This window comes from Lampris incognitus, chromosome 20, assembly GCF_029633865.1.
Source record: "Lampris incognitus isolate fLamInc1 chromosome 20, fLamInc1.hap2, whole genome shotgun sequence".
In the NCBI taxonomy this organism is placed as follows: Eukaryota; Metazoa; Chordata; class Actinopteri; order Lampriformes; family Lampridae; genus Lampris; species Lampris incognitus.
In genome coordinates, this window is record NC_079230.1 from 10,822,876 (window position 1) to 10,835,786 (window position 12,911).

At 42.1% G+C, this 12,911-nt stretch overlaps 1 protein-coding gene across 1 annotated transcript in view; it reads right to left on the bottom strand.

The window, feature by feature from the left end:
* The window catches only part of dnah2 (dynein, axonemal, heavy chain 2), a 223,342-nt gene that overhangs the window by 155,697 nt on the left and 54,734 nt on the right, over positions 1-12,911 (bottom strand). Inside the window, exons 18-24 of the mRNA XM_056300849.1 lie at positions 12,755-12,902; positions 11,468-11,660; positions 10,647-10,847; positions 6,866-7,022; positions 3,649-3,823; positions 2,382-2,545; positions 1,024-1,185 (exon numbers count right to left, since the gene is read on the bottom strand). Coding sequence (XP_056156824.1) covers positions 1,024-1,185; positions 2,382-2,545; positions 3,649-3,823; positions 6,866-7,022; positions 10,647-10,847; positions 11,468-11,660; positions 12,755-12,902 — 1,200 coding nt within the window. The remainder of the gene's footprint in view (positions 1-1,023; positions 1,186-2,381; positions 2,546-3,648; positions 3,824-6,865; positions 7,023-10,646; positions 10,848-11,467; positions 11,661-12,754; positions 12,903-12,911) is intronic.

Here is a 12,911-nt window from a genome sequence, read left to right on the forward strand (position 1 = left end):
TCACTGGAGGGACTACATGTTCAATCTGGCCTGGGAACACCTTGGGATCCCCCAGGAGGAGCTGGAGGGCGTTGCTGGGGAGAGGGACATCTGGAGTGCCCTACTTAGCTTCCTGCCACCACGACCCGACCCCAGAGAAGTGGCTGATGATGAGATGAGATGAATAACACATGCCCAAATGAGTAGGTGCTCCATCCAACTGCCCAATTCAAGTTACCCCTGCCTCCACACACACACAAATACACACACACACACACACGTACACAAACCTTTGAAATAAAAGCACACCCTCAGGTCATGGTGTCCTAAGTCTCACATGATGAAGAGAGCTGTGCTCGGCTATGCTCCATGACCAATTTGTTAAAAACATAGCAAATATGCAATTTGGACAAAAACCATTACATAAAGCCCTTAGAACACGTTTTATTATATTGAAGCGGTATTTGACTTAAATGGCCTTTAAAGGGGGGGATCCTTTTTTGGGGGGGGGGGTTATATCATTATATCATTCGGTGGCTTCCCAGTAGTGTTTCCTATGTATTCAAATCCGAAAATTCAAATTTTGGTCGAAGTACGCATGTTTTAGCACCAAAACGCTGTTTTCCCAAGCCCTTCTAAAACTTTTTCACATGTGACCTTATGTGGGTTTCTGCACTTTCTTTTAACCCTTTCATCATTCTCCATGCTGATACTGTCAGTGAACTGCGTGTGTGTGTGTGTGGGCGTTTGAGTGTGTGTGGCGGGGGGTAGAGAGGGTGGGTAGTGCATCAGCGCTAACCGGCCTCACTGCTTTTTGCGAATGGCTCAGTGGGTATTTCCATTTGAACAACCCAGAAAAAAAAAAACACAGATGGTGTCACCCTTTAACTTGTCAAACTTTGGGATTTGTTCTTCATGGAGTGTGTTACCAATAACATATTAATATTATCACTGTATTCATTTATCAAAAAATAATTATCCATCTATCTATTTATATAATTGCAGCTAAGAACTGACCTCTGGTGGGGATTACTTTGAACTGACCTTGAGTTCTCGGCTGAGTTTGTGGAGCTTCTTAAACATGGCTTGTGTGGTGCTCTCCATGGTCTCTGTCTGCAGGGTGGCAAACTGGCCTGTTTTCCACTTAATCCAGTTGGAGTCCCACTCCTTTGTGATCTCCCACACCTGCTGGAGATAGTTTAGGTCCTGTACAACACACAAACACACACAAAAACACACATGCACCCATGCACACACATTTTCAAATTGAAATTCACGTGTAGGCACAAATACACACATGCACATACAAATACAAACATATAGTGCACAGACAAAGACACACAGTCACATTTTAAAATTAAAATCCACGTGTACACAAAAATGCAAAATAAAAACTAAATAATTTCATATACTGACACAGGTTTACTGATCAAGACACACACACACACACACACACACACACACACACACACACACACACACACACACACACACACACACACACACACACTCAAATCCAAGTGTACACACAAACGCTTCATTATTAAATGCATCTTGCAATATACACAGGGCTGCTACAAGGCCAGCTTTCACAAAAACAAATATTCGCTCAAAAGCCATGGATAATACATTTATATAGCCATTGTTTGGCCCAAATGCTGCACAATGAACAGAAACTTAGCGAGCAATTGAGTTGAATGGACAAAGAAGTATGAGGAAATAAAACCCAGCTAGCTTCTCCATCTCGTTATGTCGAGCATATCATAATAGCATGAGAAAAGCCTTTATAAAATGCAGCCAGACCAATCGAAAAGAATGAGAAACTGGCTGAAATAGGCTTATTATTGCTAAAAAAAAACAGTCTGACAACTTTTTGAAGGACATGATCTGCAAAACTAGGGAATCAATCCACATTACTTGTAGGACACACCAGCCTGCTACAAAGTGGAATAAGGCTTTGTCAAAATACATTTAATGTGATGACCGTAAAACCATTCAGACACTTTTACTGATTATGAGGTGATTGTTCTGAAACGATGTGTACTAGATAAACCTTTGTCTACAGTTCATGTGCCATCTTTTACTAAAATTCAGGTTATTTTTAGGTTGAAGGAGAAAAATCTGTTGGGTGGTTTGTGGAGGGGAAAAAGCAGAAACTATATATATATGAACATGTGTTGAGTCCAACAACTTATATCCACACTGGGGGACTTAAATGCCTTGATGGGAAAGCCATGAAGGAGTGAAAATTAAAATTCATAGGAAGTATATGTGGCAAATAGTTAACATAAATATAGTCCCTTACTAATTTTTCACTTTTTGAACAAGCTTATCACTACCATATAATTACACCATTTAACGGCGCTTTATGACAGTTTGAGTAGGGCTCGTTAAATGCGGACCTTCTCCATGCACTCAATATCATGGGAAGGAGGCTGGCTCATCTTGAAGAGGCCCAGGCCATGGCGGATGGTGGCATCCTCCTGTTTCAGGGTGTCCAGCTGGCTGCGGAACACCAAGATCTGCTCGAAAGCCAACTCACTGCTCAGTGCACTGTCAAACGGACCTGGACACACGTATATACACACACGCACAAGATACACAAGCATGCACAAACACAGGTATTAGAACACAAATTAAAAAAACAACAGTGGTGAAAAATAACGAATGCCATAATTCATGTTAATAAAGCTCTCTCTCTCTCTCTCTCTCTCTCCCCCTAACACACACACACACACACACACACACACACACACAGGCATCTGAATACAAATTAACAAATTCACACAAGTGTGGTGCAGAACTAACCAACTCTATAAATCATGTTAATAAAGATCTCTCTTTTCCTCTCTCTCTCGCTTGTATACACACACACACACACACACACACACACACACACACACACACACACACACACACACACACACACACACACACACACATTACTGATGCAACACACGCTTTCAATACAAATCCAAGAGTAATTGAACACCTATATGACTAAACGCTTGGTGAGAGAGTTGTGACATGATTAGGTGCAGAAGTGGCTGGGAAAGGTGAACACAGCTATTACAAGATTGCACTCCTGTCAGTAATGGAATCGCTGCGTTTGGCTCGAGCTGCTCGTCAGTCCTCAGCTTTATTGCAGCTACATCTGTCAGCTGCCTTTGACAGGGTTGACCACCAAATCCTCCTATCCACACTCGCTCACTGAGCTTGGTATCTCAGGATCTGACCTCTACTGGTTCATGTCCTACCTCTAAGAGAGATCTTGGAGAGGAGAAGTGTCAAAACCGCAGGGCTTATCTACAGGGTTGCCTCAAGGGTCATGTCAGTGATCAAGTCAATAAATGTTGAGGTGGAAAGTGGCTATTCAAGAAAATTTCCAATGTGGCAACAAGCTGCCCAGTTTGAAAGAACAGTATATGTAGGAATACATGGGAAGGTGTGTTTACATGCGTGCGTGCATGTGTTAGCATGTATGCATGTAAATGTGTAGGTTTGAAAGAGAATAGATGAGTTAAGGCACACGTGTAAAACAAAGTGATCAAAAATCACAGCAGCTCTTAGAGATAATGTGAATGCGTGAGTGTCCGTGTAGGGGTAAGTACTGTATTTATGTGTATGTTCGAATGTGTTTGTGTGCGGTTGTGTGTATGTGACAGAGACCTGTCCTGTTAAACTCCTGCAAGGCGGCCTGTGTTTTCTTCTTGAATTCCTCAGCTGAGAGAACGAGGCGGTTCTTGAACTTGTCCTTGTCCTTATTCAGCATGATATCGCTGTCAATCATCACCTGCTGGAACCACGCCCACTCCTCATTCAGAACATTCAGCAGGTCCCTCATCTGACAGACCAGAGTGAGGGGAAAGAGAGAGAGACAGATAGACAGAAAGATATATTTTCTGAGTGTGTGTGTGTTTGTGTGAGAGAAAGAGTGTGTGTGTGCGTGTGTGTCGCACAGGGTGATGTGATGTGATGTGTCTAGTGCAGTAGTGCAGTAGTTACAAGGAAGACGCATGCTTGCTTACTGCTTGCGTTTCTAACCTCTTGCTCACAGCTTGCTACCGCTGGCTAACCCTTGGTGTGAACAAGGAAGCAGCCCAGTGTGTAAACCTCTGCCAGGCCTCCTTGTGGTCACACACGGTAACTGGGCGCATCATGCCCTCAGGCAAACTTGTTAGGGAATCTTGGAGCTGCAGTGGTCACAAGAGGCTGCTCATGGCCAACCACTGCCCCGCTGCCTTGTGGGGAGTCTGTTGAGACAAAGGCTAGGGGAGCACACCTTGACAGAAAAGCAACATGTTTGGCGGCACACATTAGGTGGTTCTTTGACAGTCTGGAGTTTCCGGCAGCCTCCTGCAGTCATGATGGGCGACTGGTCGTCCTGGGTATAAGCCCTTGCCACCAGGACCAACCTGTCATGGCAAAGACAGTGCTACTGAGGACTGTGCACCCTCTGTGGCACTCTAAAAACCTCCATGTGTAGGTATCCGCCTCTGACCATGGTGTACAATATCCGGCCTTACATCCGGTTGAAGTCTGGTGGTGTTGGGGTGGCTGGCGACAGGAGCAGGGTAGAATGGTCTGGGAGCTCATAGAGTATATGGTCGCTAGCGGCTGGGATTGAGTGGCAGCTGCTTTCGGCAGACCCGTGTGTGACTGAGCAGCCCTATTTAGGGACCACACTGCTCACCCCAATAAGGGAGGGGCCTAGAAAAGGTAGGGTAGGAGATCCCATTATGGTAAAAACAAGAAAATGATCCCATTCAAATTAGCAACATGGAGTGTTAGGACTCTCCTTGATAATGATGGCAACAGACCACATCGAAGGACTGCGCTGATTGCTGAAGAACTAAGATGCTGCAATGTGGACATCGTTGCTCTCAGTGAAACCAAGCTCCTGGGTGAAGGCTCCCTGAGAGAGGAAGGAGGAGGGTGCACCTTTTCCGGGAGAGTCTCTCCCCTTGGCAGACAACATCAGCATGGTGTTGGATTGGCAATCAAGAACAGCATTCTACCCAACCTCACTGAAACACCCACTGAACTAAGTGAGAGGCTAATGACCCTCTGTATTCCCCTAGGAAAGGCACGCTATGTCACTCTGTTAAGTGCATATGCAGCAACACTACCATCTGACAATGGTGTGAAGGACAGCCTCTACAAGCAACAAGATGAGGCCCTTCATCGTATCCCAAAAAGGACAAGATCCTTCTTCTGGGAGACTTTACTGCTAGGGTAGGAAAGAACAAGGGTATATGGAGTAGACTGGGTAGCTATGGGGTTGGTCAGGCTAACGCAAATGGTCTTCTGTGCAGAGCATGACCTCACCAGTACAAACACACTGTTTCAGCAGGAGACCAAATGCAAAACATCCTGAATGCACTCACGATCTAAAAACTGGCACCTGATTGATTATATCATAACAAGATGTAATGACACTAGTGACGTCTTGCTGACCCGGGCCATGAGAGGTACAGAATGCTGGACAGATCACCGCCTGATCATGAATTAACTCATGTCAAAGTGCATCCCCCACAGCGTTTCAAGAAACCCATAAAAAAGCAATTGAACTGTGCTAAATTGAAGTCAGCCCCAGCACGGAATGAGTTCTGTCACTCTGTAGACACAATGGCACTAGAGTTTGAGGCCATTCTGAGTTCTGACAATTCCATGGACCTTCCTAACCTCACTCCTACATCAAGCTGCAGTCCACTCTATAGGCTACAAAGCCACAAAACATCAGGACTGGTTCGACGAGAACTCTTGACACCATCACATCCCTGCTGGAAACCATGCGTAGGGCACACAGGGCTACTCTCAAATGCCCTGCATCCACCATATTTCAGCAGCAGTGGCAAACAGCACATAAGGAGGTACAAACAACCTTGCACACTCTGCAAAATACATGGTGGATAAGCAAAGCTCACAAGATTCAAATATATGCTGACAGAAATGATATGCACAACTTCTGCAATTCTATAAAGACTATATATGGCCCCAGGAACTGCTCCATCACAACCTTAAAGAGAGACTGAGATGCACTTTCTGAACACATTTTTTAACATTGGGAGTTTGAATCATAACCCAAAATAGGTGTGGTTTTATGAATTAAAAGCTATTGGCTACTACTGTCTTCCTGGGTGTTCGCGTGGGTGGGGCTTGGTACCGCTTGTCACTTGCCGTAGAAAAAAATGGTGGTAGGCCTACGGCACAGCAGTGCAATACAACTTGGCGAATAATATGTTCAATGATACAAATAACTGTTAGATAGATAGATGATAGATATTTAGACAAATAGACGGATAGATACTATATAGATAGCAATACGTCATAGCAAGATCAATAATAAAGTCGTGCTTTATTGCACGGTGTGCATATGAAGTCTGCATTAGTGATCCATAAGATTTATTACTTGTGGATCAAGAATTGGACTCTACAGTCATCAAAGAACACACCATTAATGAGGAGGGATGTCATCATCGGACTCGATGGACTACCAGCAAGCGTGTGTGTGTGTGTGTGAGAGAGTGAGTGAGTGAGTGAGTGAGTGAGTGAGTGAGTGAGTGAGTGAGTGAGAGAGAGAGAGAGAGAGAGAGAGAGAGAGAGAGAGAGAGAGAGAGAGAGAGAGAGAGAGAGAGAGAGAGAGAGAGAGAGAGAGAGAGATGGTCTGCACTGGTAAGTAGACTTATATTCTGCTATTATATGGTATGCATATTGCTGTATGTATATTTGTCTGTACGTTTCCCAGTATGTGTTGGCATGTTTGTCAGCATGTATATTTGTGTGTTCAAGTGTTGATCTGCACACATGTAGTATATGTGTGTGTGTGTGTATGTGTGTGTGTGTGTTTTGTGTGCGTTATTAATCAGCAGATGTCTGTACTTACAGGCTGTTCTATTGTGAACTCATATTTGTCCAGGACTGCAAACTGTTCATGAATGAGAGGGATCTGAGCCTCTGTCTTGACTAGGTCTACTTGGAGAGTCTCCAGCAGCTGCAGGCTCTCCTCTAGCTCCACAAGTGTCTGAGGGGGCTGTCTTAGCCTTGACAAACAAACACAAACACAACATGTGCGTGCATGCGCGTGCACGGGTGCGCACACACACATCATTCATGATAAGAGTTTAAAGCATCAATCCCAACAATTGTCAGTTTGTTCAGATTACTGACACCTCTGGTGATTAGTGATAACTGCAATTGCTGTTTAACCACTCTACATCCCAGAGATCTATTTGATTCACTAGTGCTGTTATGTCAGCACCTTCTCCATCGCCAAACAGAAAAACAGGATCGAATACCTGAGTTTTGCTATTGACGTAGTATCTGTTCATAAAGGCCTTCTACAAGCTTGGTCTGCCGCCTGCTTGGTAGTCACAAAAACTTATCCTTCTTCAAATTTGCTGCTACCTGCGTTCTTCTTCCACATTTGGCTGTTACGGTGAAGACTAAATGCTGTGCATCTTGTCATTTATACAGTGAAAATCCAATGACATTACAGTAATCATTTAAAAAAAGATGTAAAAAAAAAGTGTTAATGATTTGATCACAGAAAGTTGAATCAGTTCATCAGGACATGTTAATTGAGAGAAATGTTTCATCACTCATCTAAGTGACTTCTTCAGTCTCAGCTGACTGTAGGTATCCCCACTCTTACAAACAATACAGTGGCATAACGACTGAAAACAACGATCAGTTTCATATGCAAATTTCTGTGACCATTAACTAGCGTTACAATGGCAATGTGTACAATTCACAGAGGATTGGAGAACAGGGGCAGCAGGGTGGCCCCAGTGGTTAGTGCTGGGTTTTTTTTGTTTTTGTTTTTTTGTTTTTTTCAGGCTACTGTTGATTGTCTGCCTCTGAGCCTTCCTACATGCCTAACTCCAGTATTCTAAGGATATTTCCTCATCTATATTTAGATACAAACAAGTCATACAAAGATTAAATTAAACCTTCATCATAACAGTGTCCTATGATTGCTACCTCTGTTGAGGAAATAGCAGATATCTCTAACGAATGGTTTTGAGAAGCAAATATAAAGCTCTTAAGTTGAAGATATCTGAAAAAATTATTCTTTGGGATGTCATATTTGGCTGATATTTCTACAAAGGACATAAGTATTTCATCTTCTCTGTACATATCTTGCACTTTCCTTAACCCCTTTTCAGCCCATATTTGAAATCCTGGATCAATTTTTCCTGGTTTAAAGTTGGCATTACCCCAAATAGGACTGAAGTGTGACTAGAAAGGGTTAATATTTAAATATTTACAAATGTCAAACCAAATGTTAATCATGTTCAGTACAATAGGGTTGTCTGTATGTTTTCTCAAGTATTTGCGATCTGCTGCATACAAATACAAGTACATTGGTAAGCTTGACGAAGTAGAACTGGATTCCAAATCCATCCAAGCAGGAGGGCTTTCAGATGAAAAATAAACCATTATGGACTGCAGTTGAGCTGCTCAGTAATACACTGGATGTTTGGGCATTTAGGGCCTCCTCGGTCATATGGTAAAAATAACAAAGATAGATGTAATCTGGGATGTTTAATTTGCCAAATAAAGTTGCCAAACAAATGTTTAATTCTAGTAAACAAAGATGAGGGAGGGGCCAGGGGGATATTCTGGAATAGATAGAGAAATTTAGGGAGTATGCTCATTTTTTAAATATTTATCCTGCCAATCACAGAACTAGGTAAAGATGTCCAACGTTCTACTGATGAGGTAGTAGCTACCAGAATTGGGTCATCATTTATCTGAGCAATATTATTCACCTCAGGGACGATTTTCATACCCAGATATGTAAAATTATCTGTTGGGTTGAAAGTAGAAGCATAAACATGGCTATTTTTCCTCTCTGTTTCATTCAATAACATTATAGATGATTTTGAATAATTAACTTTATATCCAGATATTTTTCCAAATGTTTCAATAAGATCTAGGAGTGCAGGGACAGAACTGTTTAGATTTTTTATGAACAAAATTATGTCATCGGCAAAAGTGCTATTTTATGTTCTAAATGACCTTCTCAAATTCTGTTAATGTCATTATGCATCCTCACCGCTATAGCAAATGGTTCTATTGCTACAATAAATAGTAATAGTGATAAAGGACTTCCTTGCGGGCAACTTCTAGAGATATTAAAAGGTTTAGAGACCATACTATTTGTTAAAAGTTCTGTAGTAAGCCCAGTACATAGTAATCTCACCCATTTGCAAAATGTATATCCAAAGCCAAAGCCCTTCAAACAGGTAAGGTCATTCGACGCGGTCGAAGGCCTTCTCTGCATCAAGTGAGAGTAGAGCGGTGTCCTTGGCCCCTCTCTGGCTGTGTAAGACATTGGGCACTCTTCTGACATTGTGAAAGCCCTGTCTACCTTGGATAAATCCATTTTGGTCCTCTCCCACCACCTGAGGAAGCAGGCCCTCCAACCTTCTTGCAAGAACTTTGCAAAGTATTTTTGTATCTGAATTTAAAAGGCTGATTGGGCGCATATTTTCGCATTTTGTTTTTCCTGGTTTTGGAAGTAATGTGATTAGGGCACCTCTCATGGATGTGGGGAGAAGGTAATTCCTGGAAGATTCCTGAAACATCTCCAAAAGGGGTGTAAGTAATTTAGATTGAAAAATTTTATATATATCTATAGAGATGCCATCTGAACCCGCTGCTTTTCCAGCCTGCATACAACCAATTAGTTCTGCAATTTCATGTTTTGTTAATTCTCCATTTAATGCTTTACTTTCATCTTCAGAAATTCTAGGAATATTAACGTTATTTTACTTGTATCCTTGGTCGGTATATTTGAACTCCTTTGGTTCTCCTTGCCCACAATGTCCTGTTGTCAATTCTTCCTTAGTGTTTGTATATTTTGTTTTTGTGTGAGAATTTTATAATACTGGCTGCAAACTAATTTCCCTGTAAGGGACAATAAAGATACTTTTTGACACTCTGCCAATGAAAGGCACCTGGCACTTTTGCCACAATGGGGCCCTAAGTCAGTAGCTAGACTCCTCTTCTGCCATTCCCCGGTGGTGGAACGAGTTACCAAACTCCATTCGATCCACTGAGTCCCTCTCCAGCTTTACGAAGTAGCTAAAGACCAAGTTCTTACACGAACACCTCCATACCTGATGGGGTATTAAAAAAAAATTTTTTTTTCCGCTTCTATGAACTGCCTTTGTGCACTGCCTGCTGATACCTATGTCCTATTGGCTTTGAACCTAGTTTTTTGGCACTTACTTGCAGTCGCCTCCTGACTAGATCCTTGCTTGTGTTGTATTAACTCTCAGATGTACGTCACTTTGAATAAAAGCGTCTGCTAAATGAAATTGTAAAACATTTTCACGATCAGCAGCCCAAAATCCATACCAAAAGTGTTCAGAAAGCAAAATCTTCGTTGTCCAGGGTTATCGGTGACACCATATGACATTTGGTTTGCAATTGAGATAGTGGTGTTACCTTTATCAAACCACAATGTAGCTTCCAGTCTAATACAACTATACTCTGAACGGCATCACGCAACATGATAATGTAGGATTTGTGGTGCACAAAAAAGAAAGCTAAACGCTCTATTGGTGAAAGGGAGTGACACGGATTATCAGTATTAACAAAAGGTAGAAACCCCAGTGTGAAATTGGTACCACCGTGACAAGTCAACTTTCCACTACCTTTTAGCATTGTCTTGCAGGAAGCTGTGCAGCTCTTTGAGGCTGGTGGTGGCCATCAGGCTGAGCAGCTGTGTGAACTTGTCCTGCCACTCATAACAGTGATGCAACAGGGAGGTTTTCAGAGAGGAGCAGTCCAGCAAGACGAACTCCATATTCAGCAACATCTCCTCCCTCTGAATGTTGTTGGCCACCTCCATGTACCTGAGGAGAAATGAGAGGGTTGATCAAGTAGAAGTATCCAGAAGGGAGGAAGGAAGGAGAGAAATAAAGAGAATTTGAGTGAGCAAGCAAAACGTTATGAAAGTGGTTCACAATGCAACACTAAAATAATAATTGCTAAAATAGAATAAAATATTAAAATGAATAGGAGTGCATAGAATATTAAAAAGAAGACACACGAAAAATTCAACATGACACAAATTTTAAAACACATTCTGTATGAAATTCAAAAATAATGGTGACAAAACCAGCAATTTAAACATGGATTTAAGTATCAGGTGTAGTAGTTAATGTAAAAGAAAACAGCTGTTTCACAAGATGCTGATTTAAAACTGGCCACTGATTAAAATTGTCTGGGTACTACAGAAAGGCTATCCATCCCATAGTTTAGAGCAGCGTTTCTCAAAGTCTATGGCATGCCCCCCTGGGGGGGCTTCCTCTCATCCAAGAGGAAGCCTCCTGGATGAGAGGCGAAACGTCTTCACAGATATATACCAAGTCCAGTTGCACTTGATTCAACTCCTTTGGATAACCATGACCTGGATGAATGAGAACATTCACAGACATGACCTTACCCTAATATATGGGATTCTTTACCCTACCTGCTTATATCTGCATCAAAGGAGGAGACGGTTAAGTTTTGTTTGTGGTAGCGTCTTATGAAGGAGTCCTTGTTGATCTCCCAGATATCCTTGTGTTTGTCCCAAATCTTCAGGTAGTCCTGCAGGTGGGCGGCATTGGACATCATCCCTTCAGCCACCGCAGCCTGGATCTTTGAAATCTCCTCATCCTGCTCTATAGAGGCCACATGGAGCAATGAGAGAGGGTATTAAAAAGGAGAGGAGCATAAATATATATATATATATATATATATATATATATATATATATATATATATATATATACACACACACACACACACACACACACACACACACACACACACACACACACACACAAACACTCAACGGTAGGGAAAGTGCATTTCAGAGCAACCGGAGGCGCCTGTGGTTGCAAGCCATCAAACGTATTGATGTAAACTGGACTGAGGACACGATCAAAAATGCTCGCGTTTGCACTGCAGTGCCCATTTTATATCAGGTAAGTTATCTATCTACTCCTTGGTTTCACTGGAATGCCTGGTTTAGATGTAGACTAATATCTAAAGTAACCGAGAAAAAAGTGGAGCTGGCTTGCCATCTTTCCTGCTTAGGTCTTTCCACACACATGCTTCAGCTGTAACTGCTGCTTTCTCTGTCCTCCCCATCCTAACACAGAGCTCAACTTTAAATAAAATTGCTGCTGCATGGCTGCAGCATGACACAAGCCTGAAATGTGAAAAAGACAGAACATATCGACTTATCCAATATATGTTTTAATTTGATGACCAGGGCTTGCAATAAACACTTAATCTCAGTCAAAATTAGGCTGTGGCTGAGAAGACCGTAAATTCTACTATATAATTTTGCATTTTTCCACTGCAAATTAATAACATCAACAGCTGGAACACTGAATCAACAAGACACTGTGTGTAGTTCATGACAATGTGAATTTCCTGCCCCGTTTATCGTGACTGAGTTACAGGGAAAGGCACATTTTGATGTGTAGTAGCTAACATAGTAGCTAACTCCGCCATACTTCCGTTGCCTAAATGCGCGCTCATCCACACCTACGCCTTCACTGTTTACTAACTGTAAAAGGGTCTATAGAGCTCTTCTTTCATATGCGTTTCAAGCTCTTTTATCCAGCATCCAGCCAAAAAAAACAACAACAACTTGGATGCACAAACCACTACTCTTTGTCAGCAAATTTATTTTGTAGTGTCTCCTGAGAAAAAGTTGTAAAAAAAAAACCCATAAAGAAAACATGTTCTTAAATCATGTTTTTACCAATAATGACGTGCATAGGCTTCCTCTGTGAGGGTTTGTTGGTGAGGAGGTCTGGCAGCCGTTTGAAGATTGATATGGTGCTGATCAGCTGAGAACTGATGTTGTTCACAATCTGTGCCAGCTTCTCTAGCATGGGGGAGAACTCCACCTGTGGAAA